Source organism: Galeopterus variegatus, unplaced genomic scaffold (assembly GCF_000696425.1).
Source record: "Galeopterus variegatus unplaced genomic scaffold, G_variegatus-3.0.2 Scaffold420, whole genome shotgun sequence".
Classification (NCBI taxonomy): Eukaryota; Metazoa; Chordata; class Mammalia; order Dermoptera; family Cynocephalidae; genus Galeopterus; species Galeopterus variegatus.
In genome coordinates this window covers 597,591-621,329 of record NW_007726531.1, presented here as the reverse complement: position 1 = coordinate 621,329, position 23,739 = coordinate 597,591, and the positions used below count along the sequence as shown (strand labels likewise).

At 39.0% G+C, this 23,739-nt stretch overlaps 2 protein-coding genes across 3 annotated transcripts in view; one reads left to right on the top strand and one right to left on the bottom strand.

Annotated features, from left to right (window-relative positions):
* Positions 1 to 23,199, bottom strand: part of LOC103587115 (MOB-like protein phocein) — a 38,181-nt gene extending 14,982 nt beyond the window's left edge. Inside the window, exons 1-3 of one of the 2 annotated variants that reach the window (XM_008568530.1) lie at positions 23,118 to 23,199; positions 22,337 to 22,501; positions 8,055 to 8,117 (exon numbers count right to left, since the gene is read on the bottom strand). In XM_008568530.1, coding sequence (XP_008566752.1) covers positions 8,055 to 8,117; positions 22,337 to 22,501; positions 23,118 to 23,120 — 231 coding nt within the window. In that variant the 5' untranslated portion in view covers positions 23,121 to 23,199. Of the gene's footprint in view, positions 1 to 8,054; positions 8,118 to 11,876; positions 11,975 to 22,336; positions 22,502 to 23,117 lie in introns of those variants that run through there. The other variant, XM_008568529.1, reaches the window with a different exon arrangement.
* A 274-nt stretch (positions 23,200 to 23,473) lies between these two features.
* Positions 23,474 to 23,739, top strand: part of HSPD1 (heat shock 60kDa protein 1 (chaperonin)) — a 12,121-nt gene continuing 11,855 nt past the window's right edge. Inside the window, exon 1 of the mRNA XM_008568532.1 lies at positions 23,474 to 23,557. The gene's annotated coding sequence lies outside the window, so the exon portion shown is untranslated. The remainder of the gene's footprint in view (positions 23,558 to 23,739) is intronic.

The following is a 23,739-nucleotide window of genomic DNA, read 5'->3' as shown; positions in this document are numbered from 1 at the left end:
CACTGAGGGTTGCGATCCGTTGCTGGTCACGAAAAAAGACAAAAAAAAAAAAAAAAAATGACTAGCAGAACAACTATGTTAAAAAAAAAAAAAAAAAGCAGGGAGGGTCACTTTCAATTTTTAAAATATTACATAACATAAAACTTTAGGGCTGGCCAGTTAGCTTAGCTGGTTACAGCACAGCCTTGTAACACCAAGGTCAAGGGTTCAGTTCCCCATAACAGCCAGCCACCAAAAAAAAAAATCTCCATAAAACTTTAAATTTCAGATCTCTTTAATGCTTCATTCAATCAATTTTAATATCCTGAAAGCTGAATAAATTAAAGTAGATTAAAACGCCTGGTTATAGAAACATACTAACTACAAGGCCTTCTTGAGCCAATCAATTGTGCCTATTTCAGACAATCTTTCTTGAATATCACTAGAACTTACTCAAACACTTTTAATTACTCCCTATTTCCTATTGAAACCACTCTCCCTGATTTTTCATCCCATCCTATGATCCAAAATTTTGATTCTCTTTTTCTTCAAACAGATACAACATTAGTATCTTTAAAATCTTTATTTGGTAATTCAGTTAAATGGAAAGTAGTACCTTTACCTCTTAAAACTTTCACTGCTAAAAGTTTTTAAAACTGAGTAAACTGAATAACTATTATTTAAGAAACTGACTTTGAAATCTTTAAAAAGATTTTACCAAAAAAATCCAGAAGACAACCTTATATGAATAGTTATCTTTATGCTTTCAAGTACTCTAAAATCCTAACTACTACCATTTCTTGAAGAGAATCCTTTTCGGTAAGCTTCCAAAAGTCACTACCACTTTACCTGATCAAGCTCTACTAACATTTGAGAGTCACTATCAGTATACACAAGGGTACTTCAAACAGTTCGTGGAAAAGTAGGATTAAAAGATAATATGAATCTGTCCATGAACTGTTTGAAGTACCTTCATATTTACTTCCCAGGCCTTTCAAGTCTCCTCAGTACAGGAATATAATATACCAGATTTTAGGTTAAGTAAAAAAGGAGGCATGAAATCTTTCTTCCTTCTGTTATGAAGAGGCAGAACTGTATCTTTGTAGTGATTTAATTATAATGTTGGCTATAATTATAATCATCTAATACTGTGTATATTTTTTATAAAAATCTTCCTTAAGGCAGTTTTTAGAAAACGTCTGGGGTGAGTAAAGTACAAGCACATAGCAGTAAAACACCATGCAAAAGCATTTTACTGTTTCCAGTTTTGCCTAAGATGGAATAAATACATATCAACCTTTCTCTTCCACTGGAATGAAACTATAAAATCTGGACAGAATGCATGGTCCAGCTATTTGAGGTCTCTGAAAAGTAAATAGCAGAAAGAGAAGGAAAAAATACCAGAATTCAAAGTACCATTGAACTGGCAGTGAGTTTACCATGTTTCTCTTTCCTTCTAGTATCCCCTGGCCTGAACTCAATGCAGGACAACACCCAGAAGTGAGCCCTGTCATGCTGATAGACAGAGGTATAAGAGAAACTCTCTAGTTCTGGCTCAAGGAATTTAAAAAAGCACTCCTAAAGCTCAAAGTGGGTGAAAGAAATCCCCCAGGTTTTTTCCCCTCTTTTTCCTCCATTCTTTCACAGCCTAGGCCTGAGACAATTCCATAGTGGCAACAAAAGCAGCTGGCAAGAAGAAAATGCAGGAGATGAAACTCTGAAGAAGAGAGTCCTTTCTTCTCCATTTGTTGCAGTGGCTCCAACAAGGTAAGACAAAGCCATTTCTTTCTTTCTCTTCTCTGTCTTCCCACAATTGCAGCACAATGGCTGTAACTAGTTTCTGGCCAGAGGATCAAAGGGGTGGACCCCAGGGAACCACAAAGTATCAAAGAGATAGTGGAGAGGGAAGAGCTAAAAACAGCAATTCCATAAAGCTATTCAGGAACTCCTGGGCTCACCCCTGATAGATCTGGTCCTAAATAGTATATGATAGGTTCTGAGAACTGAGCTAATCAGGCTGACCACTCATTGGTACATACACAGGACAGATTCAAGCAGCAATGCAAAGGCTTTGAAAACTGACCTGATATTGGAACAACAGGTGGGTTGGAACTTCCAGCCTATATCTAACTAGGGCAAATGCCTACTAAAACAAAAATATCAGTATTATCCACAGAATTTAATTAAACCAGAGTCTTAACAGAATATTCAAAATGTCCAGTAAACAATCCAAAATTACTCATCATACATATCTCTCTACCAGCCAACCACAAAAAACAAAAATTACTCATCATACAAAGAACATGTGAAAATCTCAATTCACAATGAGAAAAGACAATCAACAGACACCAATGACAAGATGACATAGATGTTGGAATTATCCGACAAAGACTTTAAAACAGCTATTATAAAAATGCTTGAACGAGAAACACAAACACTCTTGAAACAAAAGTTAAAGTAGAAAGTATTAGCAAAGAAAAAGGTATAAAGAGCAACCAAATGAAAATTTTAAACTGAAAAATACAATAAACAAAATAAAATACTAAACAGATTCTTTAGCAGAATGGAGATAAAGCAAAGATCAATGAACTTAAAGATAAACAGCAATTATTCAATCTAAGTAAGAGAAATGAAAAAGATTTTTAAAATAATGATGATAAACAGAACCTCAGGAACTTTTTTTTTTTTTTTTTTTTTTTTAAAGATGACCGGTAAGGGGATCTTAACCCTTGATTTGGTGTTGTCAGCACCACGCTCAGCCAGTGAGCGAACCGGCCATCCCTATATGGGATCCGAACCCGGGGCCTTGGTGTTATCAGCACCGCACTCTCCAGAGTGAGCCACCGGGCCGGCCCAGAACCTCAGGAACTTAAGGGACAACAAAAGGTTTAAAAGTTGTGTCCCCAGAGTCCCAGAAAAAGAAGAAAAAGAATGTGGTACTAAAAAGTTTATTTGAAGAAATAATGGCTGAGAAGTTTCCAAGTTTGTGAAAAGATGAAAACCTAAAAATTCAAGAAGCTGAGCACACTGGGCGTAGGAGAAAATAAGGAGTTTCTGTTTAACGGGCACAGAATTTCAGCTGGAGACGATTAAAAAGTTCTGGAGATGGATGGTGGTGATAGTTGTACAACGGTGAGAGTATACTTAATTCCACAGAACTGTACACTTAAAAATGGTAAAAACAGTATATTTTATGTTATGTATATTTCACCACAATTTAAAAAAATCCACACCCAGACACATCATAATCAAACTGCTAAAAAACTAAAGATTAAAAATTCCAGAGAAAAAAGATGTGACCTATAGAAAAATTCAAATGACAGCTGCTTTCTCATCAGAAACCATGGAAGCAAGAAGAAAATGGCATGACATTTTTAAAGTGCTTAGAAGAAAAGAGCTGTCAACCCAGAATTCTATATCCAACAAAAATACCCTCAGGAATAAAGATAAATTATAGACATTTTCAAAGGAAAGAAAACTAAAGAAAATTCCTAGCCGGCCAACTGCTGTAAAAGAATTGCTAAAGGAAGTTCTTCAGACAGAAGAAGAAAGTAGGGCCGGCCCGGTGGCGCACTGGAGAGTGCACTGCTTGGGAGCACGGCGGCACTCCCGCTGAGGGTTCGGATCCCATGTGGTGACCGGTTCCCGCTCACTGGCTGAGCGCGGCACGGGCGCAACACTGAGGGTTGCGATCCCGTTGCCGGTCCCCGGTACGGGCGCAACTCCGAGGGTTGCGATCCCGTTATCGGCCAGTAAAAAAGGAAAAAAAAAAAAAAAAAAAAAAGAAGAAGAAGAAAGTAATACCAGAAGAAAACTTGGAATATATCAGGAACAACAGAAATTATTAACATCTGGGTTTAAATATAATAAACAATTCTCGTGAGTTCTTTAAAATAAGTTTGGCAGTTGAAAGCAAAAAATATATATAAGATTGTCTTGGGCCGGCCCGGTGGTGCACTGCTACAGTGCGCCGCTTGGGAGCGCGGTGGCGCTCCCGCCGAGGGTTCGGTTCCCACATACAGACCGGTTCCCGCTCACTGGCTGAGCGAGGTGTGGGAGCAACACCAAGGGTTGCGATCCCGTTGCCGGTCCCGGTCCGGTACGGGCGCAACACTGAGGGTTGCGATCCGTTGCCGGACACGGAAAAAGACAAAAAGGAAAAAAAAAAAAAGATTGTCTGATGAGGTTTTCAATCTATGTAGATGTAATATATAACTCTATAATATAAAAGGGAGGGAAAGGGGTACAAATGGGGTGGGAAAGGGGTACAAATGTAGAAAATGTAAAGTTTCTGCATTTCAATCAAAGTAGTAAAATATTGATTTAAGTAGACTGTGTAAAGTATGTATTTAGTAATCTCTACAGCAAACTACCAAATAAATAATATAAAGAGATATAATCAAAATTAGAATTAATTAAAACAGAATACTAAAAATGTTCGAATAACCCTTAAAAAGGAAGAAAAGGGGAAACAGAGGAACAAAAAAAAGAAAGACCTGAAAACAAGTAATGACATGATGTACCTAAACCTAAACATATCTATCGATAATTACAGTAACATTCAATAGATCGAATACACTAATTAAAAGACAAAGACTGTCAGAATGAATAAAGAAATATAAGGCTGGCCAGTTAGCTCACTTAGTTAGAGCCTGGTGCTGATAAAACCAAGGTCAAGGGTTCAGAACCCATACAGGCTAGCCACAAAAAAAGAACCCAAAAAACACCAAAAAAAAAAAAAAAGAAATATGACCCAACCATATGTCATCTATATGCAACATACTTCAAATATAATAAAGTAAGGCCGGCCCGTGGCTCACTCGGTAGAGTGCGGTGCTGATAACACCAAGGCCACGGGTTCGGATCCTATATAGGGATGGCCGGTTTGCTCACTGGCTGAGCGTGGTGCTGACAACACCAAGCCAAGGGTTGAGATCCCCTTACCGGTCATCTTTTTAAAAAAAAAAATATATATATATAATAAAGTAGATGAGTTAAAAGGACAGAAAAAGATATACCATACAAACACAAATCAAAAGAAAGCTGAAGGGAATGCAAAGGCAGTTTTACAAAAATAAATAAATAAATAATGTGAAACACTACTTTAGTATATCAAAAGGAAAAAAACACACAATCATCTCAGTAAACACAGAAAGGGCTTTTGACAAAATCCAACATCCTTTCACGATAAAATGCTCAAAAAACTAGGTACAGAAGGGAATTTCCTAACACGATGAGGAGCATTTATGAAAAACTCACAGCTAACATCACACTCAATGGTGAAGGACTGAAAGCTTTCCCCAAAGACTTGGACTGAATCAAGGATCCTCACTTTCACCACTGCTATTTAACACTGTACAGAAGCTTTAGCCAGAGCAATCAGACAAGAAAAAGAAATAAAAGGCACCCCATTTGGAAAGGAAGAAGTAAAATTCTCTCTATTCATACATGACATGATCCTATTTATAGAAAACCTCAAAGAAGCCACAAGAAAGTTACTGTAGCTAATAAGTAATTCAGCAAAGTTGCAGGATACAAGATCGACACACAAAAAACTGTTTTATTTCTGTACACCTGCAAGGAAAAATCTAAAAAGGAATTAAGAAAGAAATTCCATTTACAATAGCACCTAAAAGAATTTAAATACCTAGAAATAAATTTAATAGGTATAATACTTGTGTACTGAAAACTACAAAACACTGCTGAAAATAAAGACCTAAGTAAATGGAAAGACATCTTGTGTTTGTAAGAAGACTTAATACTGTTAAGATGTCAATGCTACCCAAAGCAATCTACAGATTTGATGCAATTTCTACCAAAATTCCAACAGCCTTTTTTACAGAAATGGAAAAGCCAATCCTCAAACTTATATGGAATTCCAATGGTCCCAAATAGCCAAAACAATCTTGAAAACAAAGAACAAAGCTGGAGGATTCACATTTCCCAATTTCAAAACTAACTACATAGCTACAGTAACCAAAACAATGTGGTACTGGAATAAGGACAGACATATAAACCAGTGGAACTAAATAGAGAGCCATGACCAAGTGGGATTTATTCCTGCTATGCAAGGATGGTTCAACATTAAAAAAAAAAAAATCAATCAATATAATACACCACATTAACAGAATAAAGGAAAAAAAACACAATCATCCCAACTGGTGCAGAAAAAGCATGTGACAAAATTCAACACCCTTTATCAACAAACTAGGAATAGAAGGAAACTACCTCAACATGATAAAGGCCATATAAGAAAAATCCACAAGGAATATCATTCTCAATGGTGAAACACTGAAAGCTTTCCTCTAAGATCAGGAACTAGACAAGGATGCCCTCTCTCACCACTTCTATTCCAAGTAGTACTGGAAGTTCTAGCCACAGCAATTAGGCAAGAAAAAGAAATAAATGGCATCCAGGTTTGAAATAGAAGTAAAATTATCTCTATTAACAGATGATATGATCCCATATGCAGAAAACCCTAAAGACTCCACAAAAACTGTTAGAACAAATAAACAAATTCAACAAAGTAACAGGATACAACCTCTATTTTAAAGAAAGAAATATCTGCAAATTTTTCCTCTTAATTTTTCCCAATTTCCAGGCATAGAACTCTAGGGTTTTTTTTGTTTTTTGTTTTTTTGTCTTTTGTCTTTTTGTTCCGTGTCCGGCAACGGATCGCAACCCTCAGTGTTGCCCCCGTACCGGACCAGGGACCGGCAACGGGATTGCAAACCTCGGTGTTGCTCCCACGCCTCGCTCAGCCAGTGAGCGGGAGCCGGTCTGTATGTGGGATCCGAACCCTCGGGCGGCAGCGCTGCCGCGCCTCCTAAGCGGCGCACTATCCAGTGCGCCACTGGGCCGGCCCAAGAACTCTAGGTTTATATCTCTGTATCCTGCAGAAGACCTACCTCATTGCTAGCTAAATAGCAAGAACCCAATAAATGCTTGCTGACTGAACAACACATTCTTAAAAGACAATGAACAAAGCCATTCACTCATGAATGTTCTTCCATGTCCTGTGCTAAATATCTAAATATTACACTGAATCTATTCTAAAGGTTCTAAATGTTACTATTAAGATTATGAGTGACTAGCCAGCTGTACCCCCTGCCCCCCCAAAAAAGATTAAGAGTGAAGTTTTTAATGTTCAAAGGATTCAAAAATATTTCTCTTTTATTTCCCAAGATCTTCAAATAACACAATAAATCCCAATAGCTATCTACTTTTATTATCTGGCTATCAAGATAAAGCCAAACAGCCTTGCTTTATGGCACATTTTCCCTTTAAAAATGTTACTTAATGCCTAATCCATTATACTAGTACACCCAAATTTCTGTCATCCTGTTAGTTCCTTAATTCAGCCTTTAATAATTAGCTATGGAAAGTATTTTTTCCCAAACTCCACATTTTATTATGGAAGAACCACTTTTTTTTTTTTTTTAACTCAACACAGTATACAAAGTGATTCTCAATGATAATGCGTGAGAATCTCCTGGGTGGCTTTTTAAATTGAACATGCTACAGAAGCCCACCTCCTTGAGAATCATTGCCTTAGTGAGCTACCTGATACTGGCAATAACCCACAGGGAAGCATTGTAGCCCTCAAATATACTGGAGGGAGACAAAAGTTAAGAACGAATGATAACTATGAACCCCATTTGGAACCTAAAAAACAAACAAACTAACAAAAAAAATCCCAAAGAACTAATGATAAGTAAAATGAAAATGTAAAGCTGAGAAACATGTTATCAAGGGTTTAGTCACCAAATGAATATACTATTTCTATTTGCCTGTTATTCCTAATTTATTATCCCATCAATTTTGATTTAAATTTATTGTAACATCAAATTGGGTACCATAACTTTGTACATAATAACAGATCTTAAAATGTATTTAGGTTTCATTATAGTTTAATACGTCATCTTAAAGCAAAATGTGGGTTGATTAAAGTTCTAAATAGGCATTCCATTAATTCAGAGGAATCTGATTTGTGCCAAAAGTCATAGGAATACCTAACTACGCTAAAAAGGCAAAATGCTTAGGTTATTGGAGTTGCAGAAGAAATTTTTTATTACCTGCTGTACAGCTAGTGTACTGTCCATTTCATCGAAGGATTCATCAGGCCAATTATAGAAATCCTATAGAAATAAATTTATGATTAAAGCACATAGAAAATTAAAAAGAAGATGCAATACTATTATGATGAATTTCAAAAAACTTAGTAACTTCAAAAAAAATTATTAACTTTAATTCTTAATAAAGATCTAAAGCTCATACTAAAGGGGGAGAAAAGCCTTTACGATACAATTATCAGTGAAATAAAGAAATTTTATTCAATGTTTTTTAAATAAACACCAAGATTTTATTTAATTGAAAAACAAATTATATTTTTTTCAACCACCAATCCTTCAAATATGGTTCCCATGCATGACCTAATTAAGGAGATAAATTTATCACTTTTTCTTTACAGCGGTGAAATATATCTCAAAAAGTTACACTGAAAAAAATCTCCAGATACCAGTCAATCGGGTTCTTATTTCAAGGGAACAGGAAGCATTAGTAGCTAATTTACTGGTCTATGAGCATTAGACAGACATTATAATTATTCCAATTCCAAATAGTTTTCAATTTCTTAATTGAAATATGAGTTTCATCAAAAAGTAGCCATCCAAATAGAACAGCTTTCTTTTAAGGGGGATATATTTGTGGAGCACCTTGCACTAGTTCTGAATCCCTCTATAGATAGTACAGTTCATGGACATTCCCTTAAGCCACTAAGAACCTTTCCATTTAACTGATTTTTCAGCAAAATTTACCAATGTATTTGTACTATGTAGGTAGTACAATGCCTGACATAGATGGTGCTCAATAAATGTCTCTGGGATAAAACTGGGGGGAGGAGGAGTAGTAAACTATTGATCTATAAACCTGTATCAATCAACACCAATAAGTCTTCAAGTCCTTGAGCAAAAAAAGCAAATTGCAAGAATACACAGTGTAGGAAACCACATGAATAAAAGTTAAAGAAAGTGCAAGGCATACTTATAGATATAATGCATAAAACAGTGAAAGTATAAAGCAAAGGAACGATAATCACCATTATTGCTTGGGGGGATGAGGTAGGAGGGTAGAAGACAGAAGAATGTGATCCAGAGGGATTCAACTACATTAGCAATGTCTTAGTTCTGAGGGTAGGTGACGGGTATACCTTTTTAAGTGTCTTAAACATTTCATAGTTATTCATAATATCTTTTTTTTGTTTTCATAGTTGCCCTATCTGAATGAAATGCACTAACTTTATTGATTAAGGGAAAATATCAAGAAATAAAACAATCTTCTGGAAAATGCCCCAGGATGCCTTTTCCTAGACATTATCTAAATATTGAAAAGCAGTTTTTAAATTCTTCCTATATGATTTATACTGAAAAATATTTCTATCAATATGTTTTGCCTAGTCTTTCCTTTAAAAAATTAAGTTTGTAGAATATCTCTTTTTTTTTTCCTTTTTGTCTTTTTTACTGACCGGTAACGGGATCGCAACCCTCGGTGTTGCGCCCGCACCACGTTCAGCCAGTGAGCGGGAACCAGTCTCCACATGGGATCCGAACCCTCAGCGGGAGCGCCGCCGCGGTCCCAAGCAGTGCACTCTCCAGTGCGCCACTGGACTGGCCCTGTAGAATATCTTTTTTAAAAATATTAGAAAACATACAGTAATATACTGAACAGATGTAAAAAAGTTAATTAGAAATGAAATGTTTTGGGCCGGCCTGTGGCTCACTTGGGAGAGTGTGGTGCTGATAGCACCAGGGCCACGGGTTCGGATCCCATATAGGGATGGCCGGTTTGCTCACTGGCTGAGCGTGGTGCTGACAGCACCAAGTCAAGGGTTAAGATCCCCTTACTGGTCATCTTTAAAAAAAAAAAAAAGAAATGAAATGTTTTGCCTCATCATAACTGTGATATACCAGGGTACTTCAAAAAGTTCATGGAAAAATAGAATTGAAAGGTAATATGAATCTTTCCATGTACTTTTTGAAGTCCTCTTGTACGAGAAACATCAAAAATCCAGTTTAATAAACCTCACCTAATTCAGTCAACAAATATTTATTGAAAACCAACTACATGCCTATATTTCAGTCTAACCACCTCCTTAAAAAAAAGTAGAGAGATACTCCACCTACTTCATTATAGTTCTAAATATATCACTTTAGAAGACACATTTCACTGAAGGAAATTTATCATGCGATAAACACGAGATAGGACAGTCTACTGCTTAAGCAGTCTTTTTTTAATCCTAATCTTTCCTGTTTCATTTTATTTAACAACCCTGATCCATGACAATGTGAAGAAAAGCAGTTAACTTTCTTATATGTGACTTACTCATAACATAATAAACAGATGTGTTACAATTAGTTAAAAATATATTGTTTCCTAACCTTTCAAAATTAAGAACTTTTGAGTTTACAAAAATGAGATGATGACTCTCAGAATGAGAATACGAAAGTCTACTTCTGAATATAAAAATATAAAATTTGGTCACTTAAGAATGAGAAACATTGTTTCCACAGATTAAGTAAAGGTATCTATAAATGAGCATTTAGAAGGAAAGAAAAGTTTGGAAAAGATAAAAAGAAAGCATACATAACATAAATTTCCAGTAGTATATGAAGACAAAACTGCCAGTAGAAGTAACTGACAGCTTCATGTGATTCTATAAGACTTTCAAAATAACTTCTCTAAAATACAGTACTAGAAGTAACATGTTAAAGAGGTAAAAGAATCGGGAGACTATATAACCTTTAGCAAATCCAGTCGATTTTCTGGGTTTCAATTTCCTTATCTGTAACACGGATCTGGGAAAGTGTCTAGATCTATAAGCTCCCTTTGAAAGGTCTCCTTTCGATAATTCAGTATAAGAAATTAAAATCTATTCTCAAACATAAGATCACGGCTCCATGGCTGTATTGCTTCTTTTTTCACTTGTATCACTTTTCTTTAAAATTACATTTTAAACACATCTCCTCTAATTTTAGAGCACCTTCACCATAGCAAGCCACTTCTGCTGGCAGATTAATCAGATCAAGTGTGAATGACATTTTCTTTTTTTTTTTTTAATGTAAGGTATCCCCTTTTTTGCAAATACTAAAAACCAATACCTAAACAAGCACCAACTTACCCCAAATAGTGCCCTGCTAAAAGTTGATAAAATTATAATCAGTTCATTCCCTAATTATGCTTCACACATATTAACAAGGAAATTCGCAAATGACATCTAACGAGTCTCAACCTGCTGATGAAAACTTGCTGGACCAGAGAACAGCTGCAGGGAAGCAGCAGGGAGGGGAGGTGGTCAAAGGCAAACACCAGGAGGAGGAGGATAAGGTACATTATCGCCCCCCCGGATCCGGCTAGACAAGCTGGAAGGCAGGAGCCGCGCAGGTACGTCACAAGCCAGGTATGAACTAGAAGCCGGGACGAGGCAGGTTGTGATCAACCCCCTCACACTCCGGTGGCCCTGACCCTCAGGAAACGCCAGAGGTCTCCACCTGGCTGGCCGCGCCCCTTCGGCACTAGTCAGCTGGGGCTCAGAAGCGAGGCGAGAACAAGCAGTCGCTACTGACAGGCTTGCAGTCTCAGGCCTCAGCGGTCACCACCGGCAGCCCCCACCCGTCCCTCACGCCCACCCTCAGGTCAGGGCTCCGCAGGCCTCGCGGGCGGCCGCCGCAGCCTCAGCCAGACTGATGGGCTGCGGCTCCGGAAGAGCAGGCCGGGCACCAGTGCCCCCGCCCGCCTGCCGCTCCGGCCCTGCCTAACCTCGCCTCAGTGGCGGACAGCTTCTAGGGTCGGCCCGGCTTGGCACCGAGAGTTCCCCGTCAGGAAACGTGCGAAAATTATACCTGCGCCTTGGTGCCCGGCCTGTTCCGCCTTAACACTGCCGTCCCCTCCGCCATGACCATAGTGCCAGAGTCTGGGCGGCTGGAGTTGGTACCCGGATGTAGGGGACGCTGCCAGCGCGGGAGGGGGGCGAGGCGGGGCGGAGTTGTGTTCACCATCCGGGAGCCGGGGAGGAGCGGCAGCTGACGGAACAGCCGCAGCCCGCGCGGGGCAGGACGGGAGCACGGGGAGGAGTCCAGGAAAGGGCCGGCTAGGCGGAGGGAGGAGGCGAACGAAGGAACAGCCGGCGGCGCTCAGGCGGTGGCTTTGAGGGAAGGAGAGATGGGAAGGCGGGGGCCACGACAGCTTCTGGAGGCCCTCGGTCCGGCGCGGAGGGGCGTGATTGCGGGTGGCCGCTGCAGCAGTATGTATGGGCTGCGTTGGTGCCTTCCTTGGGCTCTCGTTAGTTACACTGGAAGGACAATTTGCACGATGGCTACTGTTTCAGTAAACCCATGTGCAAGCAAATACATAGAGAAACAATTCTATCCCAAAATTCGCCTAGGAAAGCAGAGTAGAAAACAGGCCAGCAGTCTGGGAAAATTCCTTAGAACCTGCATGAATTCAACCTAATCTCAAAGGCTGAGGTTTGAGTGTCAAATGTTATTTTCACTGTCTTCTGACTTCAAAGCCAAGGACCTTTTCAATGACAGGTTTGTTTGCATAGATAAAGGACCAGATGCCACTCGTCTGAGAGAGTGGACATCTAGTGTTGTGCGTTAGGCAGACTTAGAATTAGCTCGTATTGGATCAACTACATTGTATATTGACAAAATAAAAATAATAAAAGAAAAAAAAAGAGAGCTCGTATTGGGGCCGGCCCATGGCTCACTCGGGAGAGTGGTGCTGATAACACCAAGGCCACGGGTTCGGATCCCATATAGGGATGGCCAGTTAGCTCACTGGGTGAGCATGGTGCTGACAGCACCGAGTCAAGGGTTAAGATCCCCTTACCGGTCATCTTTATTAAAAAAAAAAAAAGAAAGAAAAAGAAAAAAGAATTAGCTCGTATTTTTGCAAGTCATAAACAGAAGGAGGAAATGAATAGTCCCTGATAGATGGTGGGAGTTTTACATCTTACAGGATTCCAAATATCCTTTGTCGCAAGTCCTAAGAGTTCTCTTAAATCAAAGTCCTAAGTAGACCGCTCAATCTGTAAACAATCCCACCTCGCTTACTCCAAAGATTAAGTTTAAATTTCCTAGATTATGTGGTGGTTTCCCAGAGCTGTAAATAGCAGTTACCTGTCCTTGAATGAGATCTTCTAGATTTGTTATACTGTTTCAGCCCATCTGAAAAAAAAAAAAAAGAGAGAGAGAGAGAGAAATGGATGAGTCGGTGAAATTCAGGAACAAAATACAAATTCATTTTCTATGGAAAGTCTAATAAAGTTGTGTTGTGATGTCAATCCTGACCTTGTTCACAGGAAAAACCTTGCTCTTCTGGGCTGAAATGTTTCTAGCTCATAACCTTCACATTTTCACTCCTCTGTCAGTCTGCACATTATGACCTTGAAACAAAAGCAATTTTATAACTAGGGTTAATTGGGCGCGGGGGTGGGAGGGAGGAGAAAAGAAAAAAAAGAGCCTGATCATTAATAACATTTACATGTAATGATGGGTTACTTGAATATTTCAGGTAAAGTAGGAATGGTCTTTTTTAGAGGCAATATGGACTAATGGAAATAGCTCTGGGCTAGGATTCAGAAAAATCTAGGTTCTCTTACCTGTTGAATGTGAGACTTAGAACAAGCTATCAAACACGTTTCTTCATTCCTAATGAAGATTGTGCATAACAGTTCTTTCCCTTTACCCCCTAGAGTATGAAAGCGAACATGAAATTAAATATTTATGGAAGTATCTTGAATTTTTAGAAGAAAACATAAATCCAAAGTGTCGTAAGTAATTTCAAAAATATCTATCCAATATGAAATTCACTTTGGGGTAGTTCAAGTGTGAGTGAATGCATATTAAGTGCAAGGCACTGGGCTAAGTGCCGAGAAACATGAAAATGTATGAGATTTCCTTGAAGAGCTTAAAAATGAATGGGAAAGGGCAGTATGTAGATTACTGTATTACAAGGCAGAATGTCTTAAGTGTTGAAGCAGCCTGTTGGGTGCTTACTCGCCATCCATTCCTTTTCACATGCTCTTTGCAAATAGGTACTGATCTTGCTCAGTGTCCATCTCTCCCTATATGATCAGGGAAAGGTAAACCCATCTCCAGCTGAGGGATAAATCCCTATTGGCCTAAACCAATGATTAGTTAACGGGTAAGCATATGACTCCACGTTAGCCTAAGAAATGTGAAAGGAAGTCTTAGGGAAAACATTTTCATGCTCTTCAGGAAGAGATACCAAAAGAATAGGTCCCTTTTATCTGCCACCAGACATTGCCAAGTCTGGGACTGCAGCAGCCATATTGACTTTAAAAAAGCCAGCCCAAAAGCAAAGTTGACACACTGTGAATGATGCATGAAGTAGTTGAAATGTGCCTTAAAGTGTGGATAGCATTTATATGCAGAGATGGAGGACATTTCATTCCAGGTCAAGCAAAGTTGAAGCAGCAGGGAAGCATGGAAATGTGTGTTCATAGTTGAACAAATCAGTGCCGGTATATGGTTTTATACATCTTCAACATATTATGTGACAATCATTTTCTCCTTATGAAAGTTGTTCATAATAATGTACGTAACTTTTTGGATTTATAGAGTTCAAACTTAGATGCTTTGACTACAAATGAGATATTGAATTTCTGTGACATTTCATTTTCCTCCCATGACACTGACACTTAGCAACATTCTAGAATATTTGATCAAGGCTGGCCAGTTGGCTCACCAGGTTAGTGTATAGTCTTGTAACCGCAAGGTCAAGGGTTCAGATCCCCTTATCGGCCAGCCACAAGAAAAAAAAAAGGATATTTGATCAAATTGATTGGTGGTTGTAGTTATCCAGCTTCCAAGATGGCCCCCAGTGATGATGGTCTCCTGGTATTTACACCCTGTGGGTTCTCTCTCACATTGAGTAGGCCTTACCTGTATAACTAATACAGTATTGTGGAAATGATGGTGTGTGACTTCTAATATTAGGTTATAGAAGACAGTGCAGCTTTTGCTTTGGTCTCTGAGATCACTTGCCCTGGGTGAGAAAACTGCCATGTGTGAGGACACTCAAGCATTCTTAAGAGTCCACATAGTGAGAAACTGAAGTCTTCTGTCAAACGTAAGCATCAACTTGGCAGCATATGAGTGAACCATCCTGGAAGTGTATCCTTCAGCCCAAATCAGTGAAGCCTTCAGATGATGGCAGCCTCATGAGCACCCCCAAACTAGGACCACCCAACTAAGCTGCTTCCAATTTGTGATATACAGATACTGTGTGAGATATTTATTGTTTTAAGCCACTAAGTATGGGGTAACTTGTTATGCAGCAATAGATAACTAATACAATAGTTCATGGACTTTGAGGGAGGGAGGATGTGATCAGAAGAGACAAGTCTCAGAGAATATTATCATTTCCTCTTTTCAACAGGGCTCCTAATGTCACTCATGAAGTTAGCAGCTTTTTATATTTTCTTCATGACACAAAGTATGCTATTAATTTAGTTGTTTATTGTGTGTCTCCTCCACCTTATTCATCCCTGTATCTATAGTGCCTAAAACAGTGCCTGGCACATGCTCAAAAACCAAATGACTTAAAAATACTATAATAAACTGGACTTTTTGAACTGACACTCAAGCCAACTAAGTAAATAACTGTTGATGTTTTTCCAAGTCATGTCTTCAAGCTTCATGAGACTGAAAGGGCATTTTTCAAGTCTTGAGGCTAAATTTTAAATATCTTAAAGAACTAGGCTTAATCTGTAAGGAGTCAGGTGGGGTGGTTGGATCCATTCCTTGTATCTTCTTACATACAGGAAAATATCCAGATAGAACAAAGATCAAAAAAAAATTTTTTTTTAACCCAAAAGATAAAAATACCTAAAGAAACCACGGGAGAACTGTTAAGTATTGAAGAAGACTTTTCAGAATTTGACATAATACCCAGAAACCATAAAAGAAAACATTTATTCAGATACACCAAAATGACTTCCTGCAACCGCAATGCATAAACAAAATCAAAGCCAAAATGACAAATAGGAGGAAAAAACTCATCACAAAGAACTAATTTCCCTAATAAATAAAAATCTCATAAAAATCATAAAAGACCAGCATTTGGTAGAAAAATGGGCAGAAGATATGGTCTATAGGAAGTCAGTTAACAGTAAAGAAAATAGAAATGACTGTTAAGTACATGCAATGCTCGCCCTCATTCATAACAATGGAAAAAGTAAAATTATGAGATTGTCAAAATAAAACTTTATAACATCCTATATTATTTAGTGTGAAGAAATAAGCAGTCTCATGCATTGCTGGCCGGACTATTAATTGATAGAAATTATATGAAGGATAATTTGCAGATATCTGTATATTTGTACATGTATGATTCAAATCCACATCTTTTCACAAAGCAATTACATGTCTAGAAATTTATCTTACATGTGCAAAATTGTGCACAAATTTATTCATTGCAGAAGTGCTTCTAATAACAAATATCAGTCAATGAGAGATGCTTAAATAAATTATGGTTCATCCATATTATGGAACATTATACAGTTTTAAAGACAACGAAAATGGTGTTTATATAAAGATTAATCCCAAAGACAAAATGTTAGTATAAAAAAAACAAGGTGCCAAATGGTATGTACAGAATGTTTTTAGTTTTTAAAAAGGAAAAATGAAAAAAAAATTCATATACATACATATATGTACACACACACACACACACACACACACACACACACACACACAACCTATGTACATAAAATGCCCATGAAAAGAAAAAAAAAACACTAGTTGCCTCCAGGGATGGAACTGGATAGCTGGCAGACGGGTGGGAAAGACTCTTTTCAGTGTATATCTTTTTCATTTTTTCAGTGTATATCATTTTGAATTTTTAACGTGAAAACATTACCTATTTTAAAATAAATAAAATTAAAGTTTAAGAAAAAAATAAGCCTGGCTCAAAATAAAGGACAAATCTAGCACCCTCATTTTTTTTTTTTTTAAAAAAGATGACCGGTAAGGAGATCTTAACCCTTGACTTGGTGTCAGCACCACGCTCACCCAGTGAGCAAACCGGCCATCCCTATATGGGATCCGAACTCGTGGCCTTGGTGTTATCAGCACCACGCTCTCCCAAGTGAGCCACAGGCCAGCCCTAGCACCCTCATTTTTTTTTTTTTTAAAAAAGATGACCGGTAAGGAGTTCTTAACCCTTGACTTGGTGTCAGCACCACGCTCACCCAGTGAGCAAACCGGCCATCCCTATATGGGATCCGAACTCGTGGCCTTGGTGTTATCAGCACCACACTCTCCCAAGTGAGCCACAGGCCAGCCCTAGCACCCTCATTTTACAGTTCATTCTTAAGCTAAGAGAGGTTAGGTGAATTGTCAAATGTAACAAAACTAGAATGTAAGCAAGGCAGGACCAGACCCTAAGTTTGATTGGGCTCTCTCATACAGGCTGCCTAAGGGTACAGGAACACATATTTACATGCTCTTCACACAAATAAATCAAAAGTTCAAAAATTCCATTTTAGTGTGGGTGCAGTGAAAACAGCAATTAACTTGCTGGAGGAAGCATGACTTGGTGTCACTCTAGAGAGCAATCTGGCAGTCCTTAGCAAGAACCTAAAAAATGCTCTCAGCCAGGTTAAGTGACTATAGGGAGGACTTACCTTATCAGATATGCAACTTTTATCAGATATAAAGCTATTTTTATTGAAAGCAATGTGGTGGAATAGAGAGGTCAATGGAACAGAATATAAAACCCAGGAATAGATATATTTAAAAATTCAATGTAAAATAAATGAAATAAAAAATAAATTCAATGTACAGTAAAGGTAACATCTCAAATTTTGGGGTGAGGAGAGCCGGGAGACAGTGGGCAGCAAGAAAAAGAATGGAAACACCAATAAAGAAGGTTGGGACTGGGGCCGGCCCGTGGCTCACTCGGGAGAGTGTGGTGCTGATAACACCAAAGCCACGGGTTCGGATCCCATATAGGGATGACCGGTTTGCTCACTGGGTGAGCGTGGCGCTGACACCACCAAGTCAAGGGTTAAGATCCCCTTACCGGTCATCTTTTAAAGAAAAAAAAAAAGAAAGAAAGAAAATGATGTTGGCAAGGGGATAGAGAAAAAAACGACCTTTATACACTGTTGGTGGGAATGTAAATTAGTAAAGCCATTATGGAAAGACACATATGCCATACACTAAAATAAACTATGGATCAATTAAATGTTCAAAACAAAGTACTATAAGAATGAGATTTAACTAGCTATAAACAAAAACTGCACATCAAATCAGGAAACAAATGTGACAAATTAGTACCTTTAATATATAAAACCCTATGGTCCACGTTGGTGGGAATGCAAAATGGTGCAGCTGCCATGGAAGAGTAGAGAGGGTCTTCAAAAACTTATAAAACTGCAGTATGTGACATTAATGAACCTTAAGGACATTATGCTACATGAAATAAGTAAGTCACTGAAGGACAAATATTGCATGATTCTACTTATATGAGATATCTGAAATAGTCAAACCCAGAGAAACAGAATGGTTGCCAGGCACTGGTGGAAAGGGCAGATGGGAACTTGCTAATCAACAGGTATAACGATTCAGTTATGCAAGACGAGTAAATTCTAGAGATGTTACATTATACTGATAGTTAGCAATACTATATTGTGCACTTAAAATTTTAAGAAGGTAGATCTGTTAAGAACTCTCACCACAATAAAAATAAAAGAACGTTATGATCCCAATCTTTAAAAGAACTTTTTGTAAAAGCACACATACTTTCTGAAACAATAGAAGGAAAAGTCATAATCTTAATAATGGTTAATACCTGTATGACAGAATAACTCCCTGGTAATTTTAATGTTGTTCATTTCTGCTTCCAAAAGTTTTTGTGTTGGAAATCAAATGTGAGTTCAATCCAACTCTGTAACTTAAACTTTTTGTCACTTTGAGTTTACCTCATTGCGCACCTTTCTTCACCTTTGAAGCAGGAACATTTGCCCAAAAGGTTGCTATGACTACATGCAATCAAGCAAAATTACACATAAAGTGCCTAGAACGGTGACTGGCATGTGCTCAAAAGTGGTAGTTAGTATTATTGTGTAAATTCCAGTTAGAATTTCACCTATTTTGTTTACCTTCCTCCATAATTATTTTTCTCTTGAACAAAAGGTAAATGGCAACATACTAGTCTCAAACATACGGTTACACACTCCCAGTCCCCTAAATTTCTCATGGCAAAATTCTTTTCCCTATTTTATCAATATAACTTCACAATCTCAAATTTTTTCTGGCTGATAACACCAAAAGGCCTCAGATCTCCATATTAGCCAGCCACCAAAAAATAAAATTCTTTAACTAGAAAGCTAGGCAAGGACTATTGTGGCACAAAAATTCATCATTCTGATTTAGTTGGTTTGAATGGGGCCCTGAAATTTTAAGTATACCAGGTAGTTTTAGGGATGAACCAAGTTTGTAAACTATCACCTTTAGATCTCAAAACTCATTTGCTTGGGTCTTTGGAAAACAGCATTGGAGAATAATGGGAAAGCTGTGGCCTTTGGACCGGATTCCTAACTTTGCAAGTTACGAGCCACATGGCCTTGAATAAGTTCTCTCTTCCAAGTCAAGCTTTCTCATTGGCAAGTCTGCTCACAAGGTTATGATGGGCAAAGCATATTATCTAACTGTACCTGAAATAGATGACCCATTTGGATAACATAAGAAAGAGCTTTTAGGCATAACTCTAGTACTTCAGTTTGACAAAAATTAAGCTTTAGTATACCAAAGATGCTAACACATACGTTAATGAAAATACACATGTATTGATATTACTGGAAGTACATACTACTTTATTGGTGGGGAACACAACTACAACTTCATCTGGATTTCAATTCCACTCAAAATATAGGGCACAATCTTTAAAAAACATTACCGCACACTAGTTTATAAGTAAATGAAACTAGAAAGTAAGGTTAACTGCTAAGACAAAGAGTTGGTAGCTAAGAGAGAGTTGAGTTTAGAGGTTTGGTAATCAACTCCAGCATGGGAGTCTGGGTTCAAATGTTAACCCTTCTCTCTAGCTTCTATAAGTGTTAAATTCAACACTTAAGTGCCAGTTTGTTACTACACACTCCCCATAACACAGTCATTATCACCAAGATTAATTGAAGTAATGTGTATTAAATGCTTAGACATATCTAATAAAGTAGCAAACATGAGGCCATAAAGGATCAAGTTTTAGACAGCATCTGGAGGTAGACTGGTCTAAATCCCAGCTTTGCCACTTCCCACTGAGTGATATTGGTTATTACTCTGTGCCTCAGCTGTCTTCATTTGCAAGATGAGACTAGTACCTGACTCATAGGACTGGTGAAATATTAAACCAACCAATATACACAAAGCACCTACAGTAGCAACCAGCACCTAGAAAATGTCCCTGAAGTATTAGCTATTATTGCTATGATAGTGTCTAATCTGGAAAAATAGAAGGCACTCGGCCAGTGTTTAATATACCTTGCTTTTAATATACCTTGCTTTGGACTTTTTTTTACCAAGTAAATTATGTAGTAAAGTTTTAGAAACTGGAAATGTTCATGCAGGAAGTAAAGTTTTCTAAATACAAAACTTAAGAAACGACATTAAAAAAAAACCTCACTGGAGCCCATGAATGAAGAACTGTACTTCACTATAAACTTGTTATACGTGAAATCGGAATGTTGCTACTTAACTTTATTTTCTCAAAATAAAAGTTTAAATCCATGACTTTCTATCCGCATCTATAATATATATAACACAGCTAAATTCAGTGTGAAAATGTATCTAGCTAGAAAACCTGGTTTCCCAGAATTCTCTGCAGATTAGGAAAAGCGCATAAACTGGAGAACCCAAAAACCACCGTGAATCACTAAATAAAGATTAACCACTCATTTACATACTTTTATTTAGATCATATTTATATCAATACAATGAAACTAAATTTCAGACACTAGATGTCATTAGTTTATTATAAAAGAGACATGGAAATTATTTACATGATGAAAGATTTCAGAACTTCAGTGGAATGGGCAGTTTCGAGTGATGCCATTTCAACAGTGATTTATTTCAGTCTACATACTTTCCAAGAATGTCACCATCTCTAAATAAGAAATAATCCTGCAAATAGAGAAACCATTAGTTAAATACAGCTAATAGCAAGAACTTAACTTCTTTTTAGAATTATTAGGTTTCCGCACCTTGTCATCTATAACCACTTTGGTGCCTCCATATTCTGGGAGAAGAACTTTATCGCCAACTTTCACACTAACTGGTTGAATCTCTCCACCCTTAAGGGAATAAGAATGTTCATTAACAAAGACATCCTGTTCACTAAATATATACAGTTAACTTTTAAATCACTACAATTAGTAAAATATACCAATATGTTAACAATGTACTTGGTGGCCAAGTGATACAATTTATACTAGAATTGTAGTTTCTTCACTCAATAACATCACTGCAGAGTTATACTTCAAAATAATGAACACACAGTAGTTTAAACTAAAACCTGATTTCAGTGTAAAAGTTCAAAGAGTTATCTGTACAGGAAAAAGCTAACTTTAACTAACTAAACCTAACTTTATAATTGTTAAATATTAACATAACCTATCAACCATGTAAAATACACCAGTTTTAAAAACCACATACAGGCTAGCTATTTGACTTTTTTCAATATACAAAAATTTAAGATTAGTTTTCTGTACTTAGAACATACATTTCTTTTGTGATTCAATTTCCTTTCCTCCGAAGTACAGAGGGACTGAAGCAGAAATGCTCACTCCTCAAAGCCTTGCTACACTTTTACAGACCTTAGGTCTAACTAGGTAATTAGAGAACACCTGGAAGAATAGCCCAACCTGTTCATTTCATAGGTATGCCAACTAAGGCCCTAAGTGGTTATGAGATTAAGGCAATTTCATTGTGTTACAGTTAACCAACAGTCCAAGTTTCCTCTCAGATCTTACAATCTGCCACAGCTTAGTCTTGAAGCATAATGTTTTGTCTTATCAAAACTTTGAAATTTGAAAAAAAACGCTGGTCACACTAGGCTATCAAACGGCTATCGACCGCAATTTTCATACCCTGGAAATCCCCATCATATAAAATATTTTACTTTACAATCATTTTCCTTAAAGAGACAAATTAAAGGTGAACTCAACAATGATCCTGATGACACATGCTACTTGAAAGACTATTTTAATAACCCAGGATTACTCCTTTTTCCTCCATTTCGCGCACAAAAATAGTTCCATTATAGACCCATTTACCTTTCCTTTAGAGCCCGATCCAACAGCTACTACTGTTGCTTGCAACACTTTTCCTTGCGCTTTTTCTGGAAGCATAATGCCTCCTTTGGTTACAGTTTCGGCTGCACTCCTTTCAACCAATACTCGATCAAAGAGTGGAAGAAACTTTCTAAATGCTTGTCCTGCCTGTAGAGAGAAATGTTGGAGTTGAAACAAAAACAATATGTAATCATACTCTGAACAGACCGTGCCACCATAACCATTACATCTCAGACACCACGTTTTGGCTTTCAAAATTTACACCAAAATTCAGATTATCCGTTTAGGAAACACGTTTGAACTTCCCACCCTATATTGCAAGTTACCTCTGTTAGGGGTCGTTGGTGCTCCCCTGGTAAGCAACCAGATAAGCTTTAAAGGGCAACCAAGCTTATCTCAAGGTCAATTATCTTACTTGCTCAAGCTTTTCTAAGTATTTTTCAAGAAACGTTCGGGTCGCTCTCTGCCTGGGGCCATGCGCTTCCTCCACGGTATTACACACCCACAAAGGCCCTGCAGAAGCAGGTGAGCCGCCGCGTGTGCGTCCGCCTTCCCGCCCCCTGCCCACACGCCTGCGGCACACGCGCGTGCAAAAGGCCTTCGGCGGAGAAAAGGGTCGGTCGGCGTCGCCTCTCCAGGGGACAGGCGGGCGCCGGTCATTGGCCCCATACCCCTCCCGCCAGGCCAAAAAGCAGGCCGTCTGGAGTCCCCCTGCTTCTGGGATGACCAGGGCCCGCCGGCCAAAGGCCCACGCGGGACTTACCATGACTCCCGCCGCCCCCGCAGTTCGTATCCTGCCCTCTCGCCGCCACCGCCGCCAAGAGAGATCCGCAGTCTGTCCCTGGGGACACGTGAAAAACCTGGGCAGCGCGCAAGCGCACTGGCCTCCGTCCCCCCCCGCCCCTCCCCGCGAGAGGGGGCGGACGCGGCGGCGCGCGCCGGGATTCGTCCCGAGGGCTCTGCGCAGGCCACTGACGCGCGGACGGGGAGGCGGGAGAAAAGAGGAGCTCTTTCTAGTCTTTTCTAGGCGACAAGTCCGGGTGAAAGAACTATCCCTTCCTCCCCCCACTCCGGAAATGACGCCTTGATCCTTGACCCTCAGAGAGCGCGGCGCTTTCCGGAAAGTTCTGGAACCGAGCGGGGCCCAGGAACTAGTCTAAGCCGGCCAGAGGGGGCTGAGCCCGCCGGCCTGGCCTTGCGCGGGTAGGGAGGGGCGGGGTCGCGCGCGGCGCATGCAGATTGCGGGGCCCTGGCCAACGGGAAGGGCGGGAGCCGACCGCACACGCGGTGCCGTGGGGCGGGGGAGCGGCGGAGGGAGGGGACACGGGCTCATTGCAGTGTGCGCCGTGCGCTCTGTCCCTCACTCACCGCCGACGGCCTGCCTT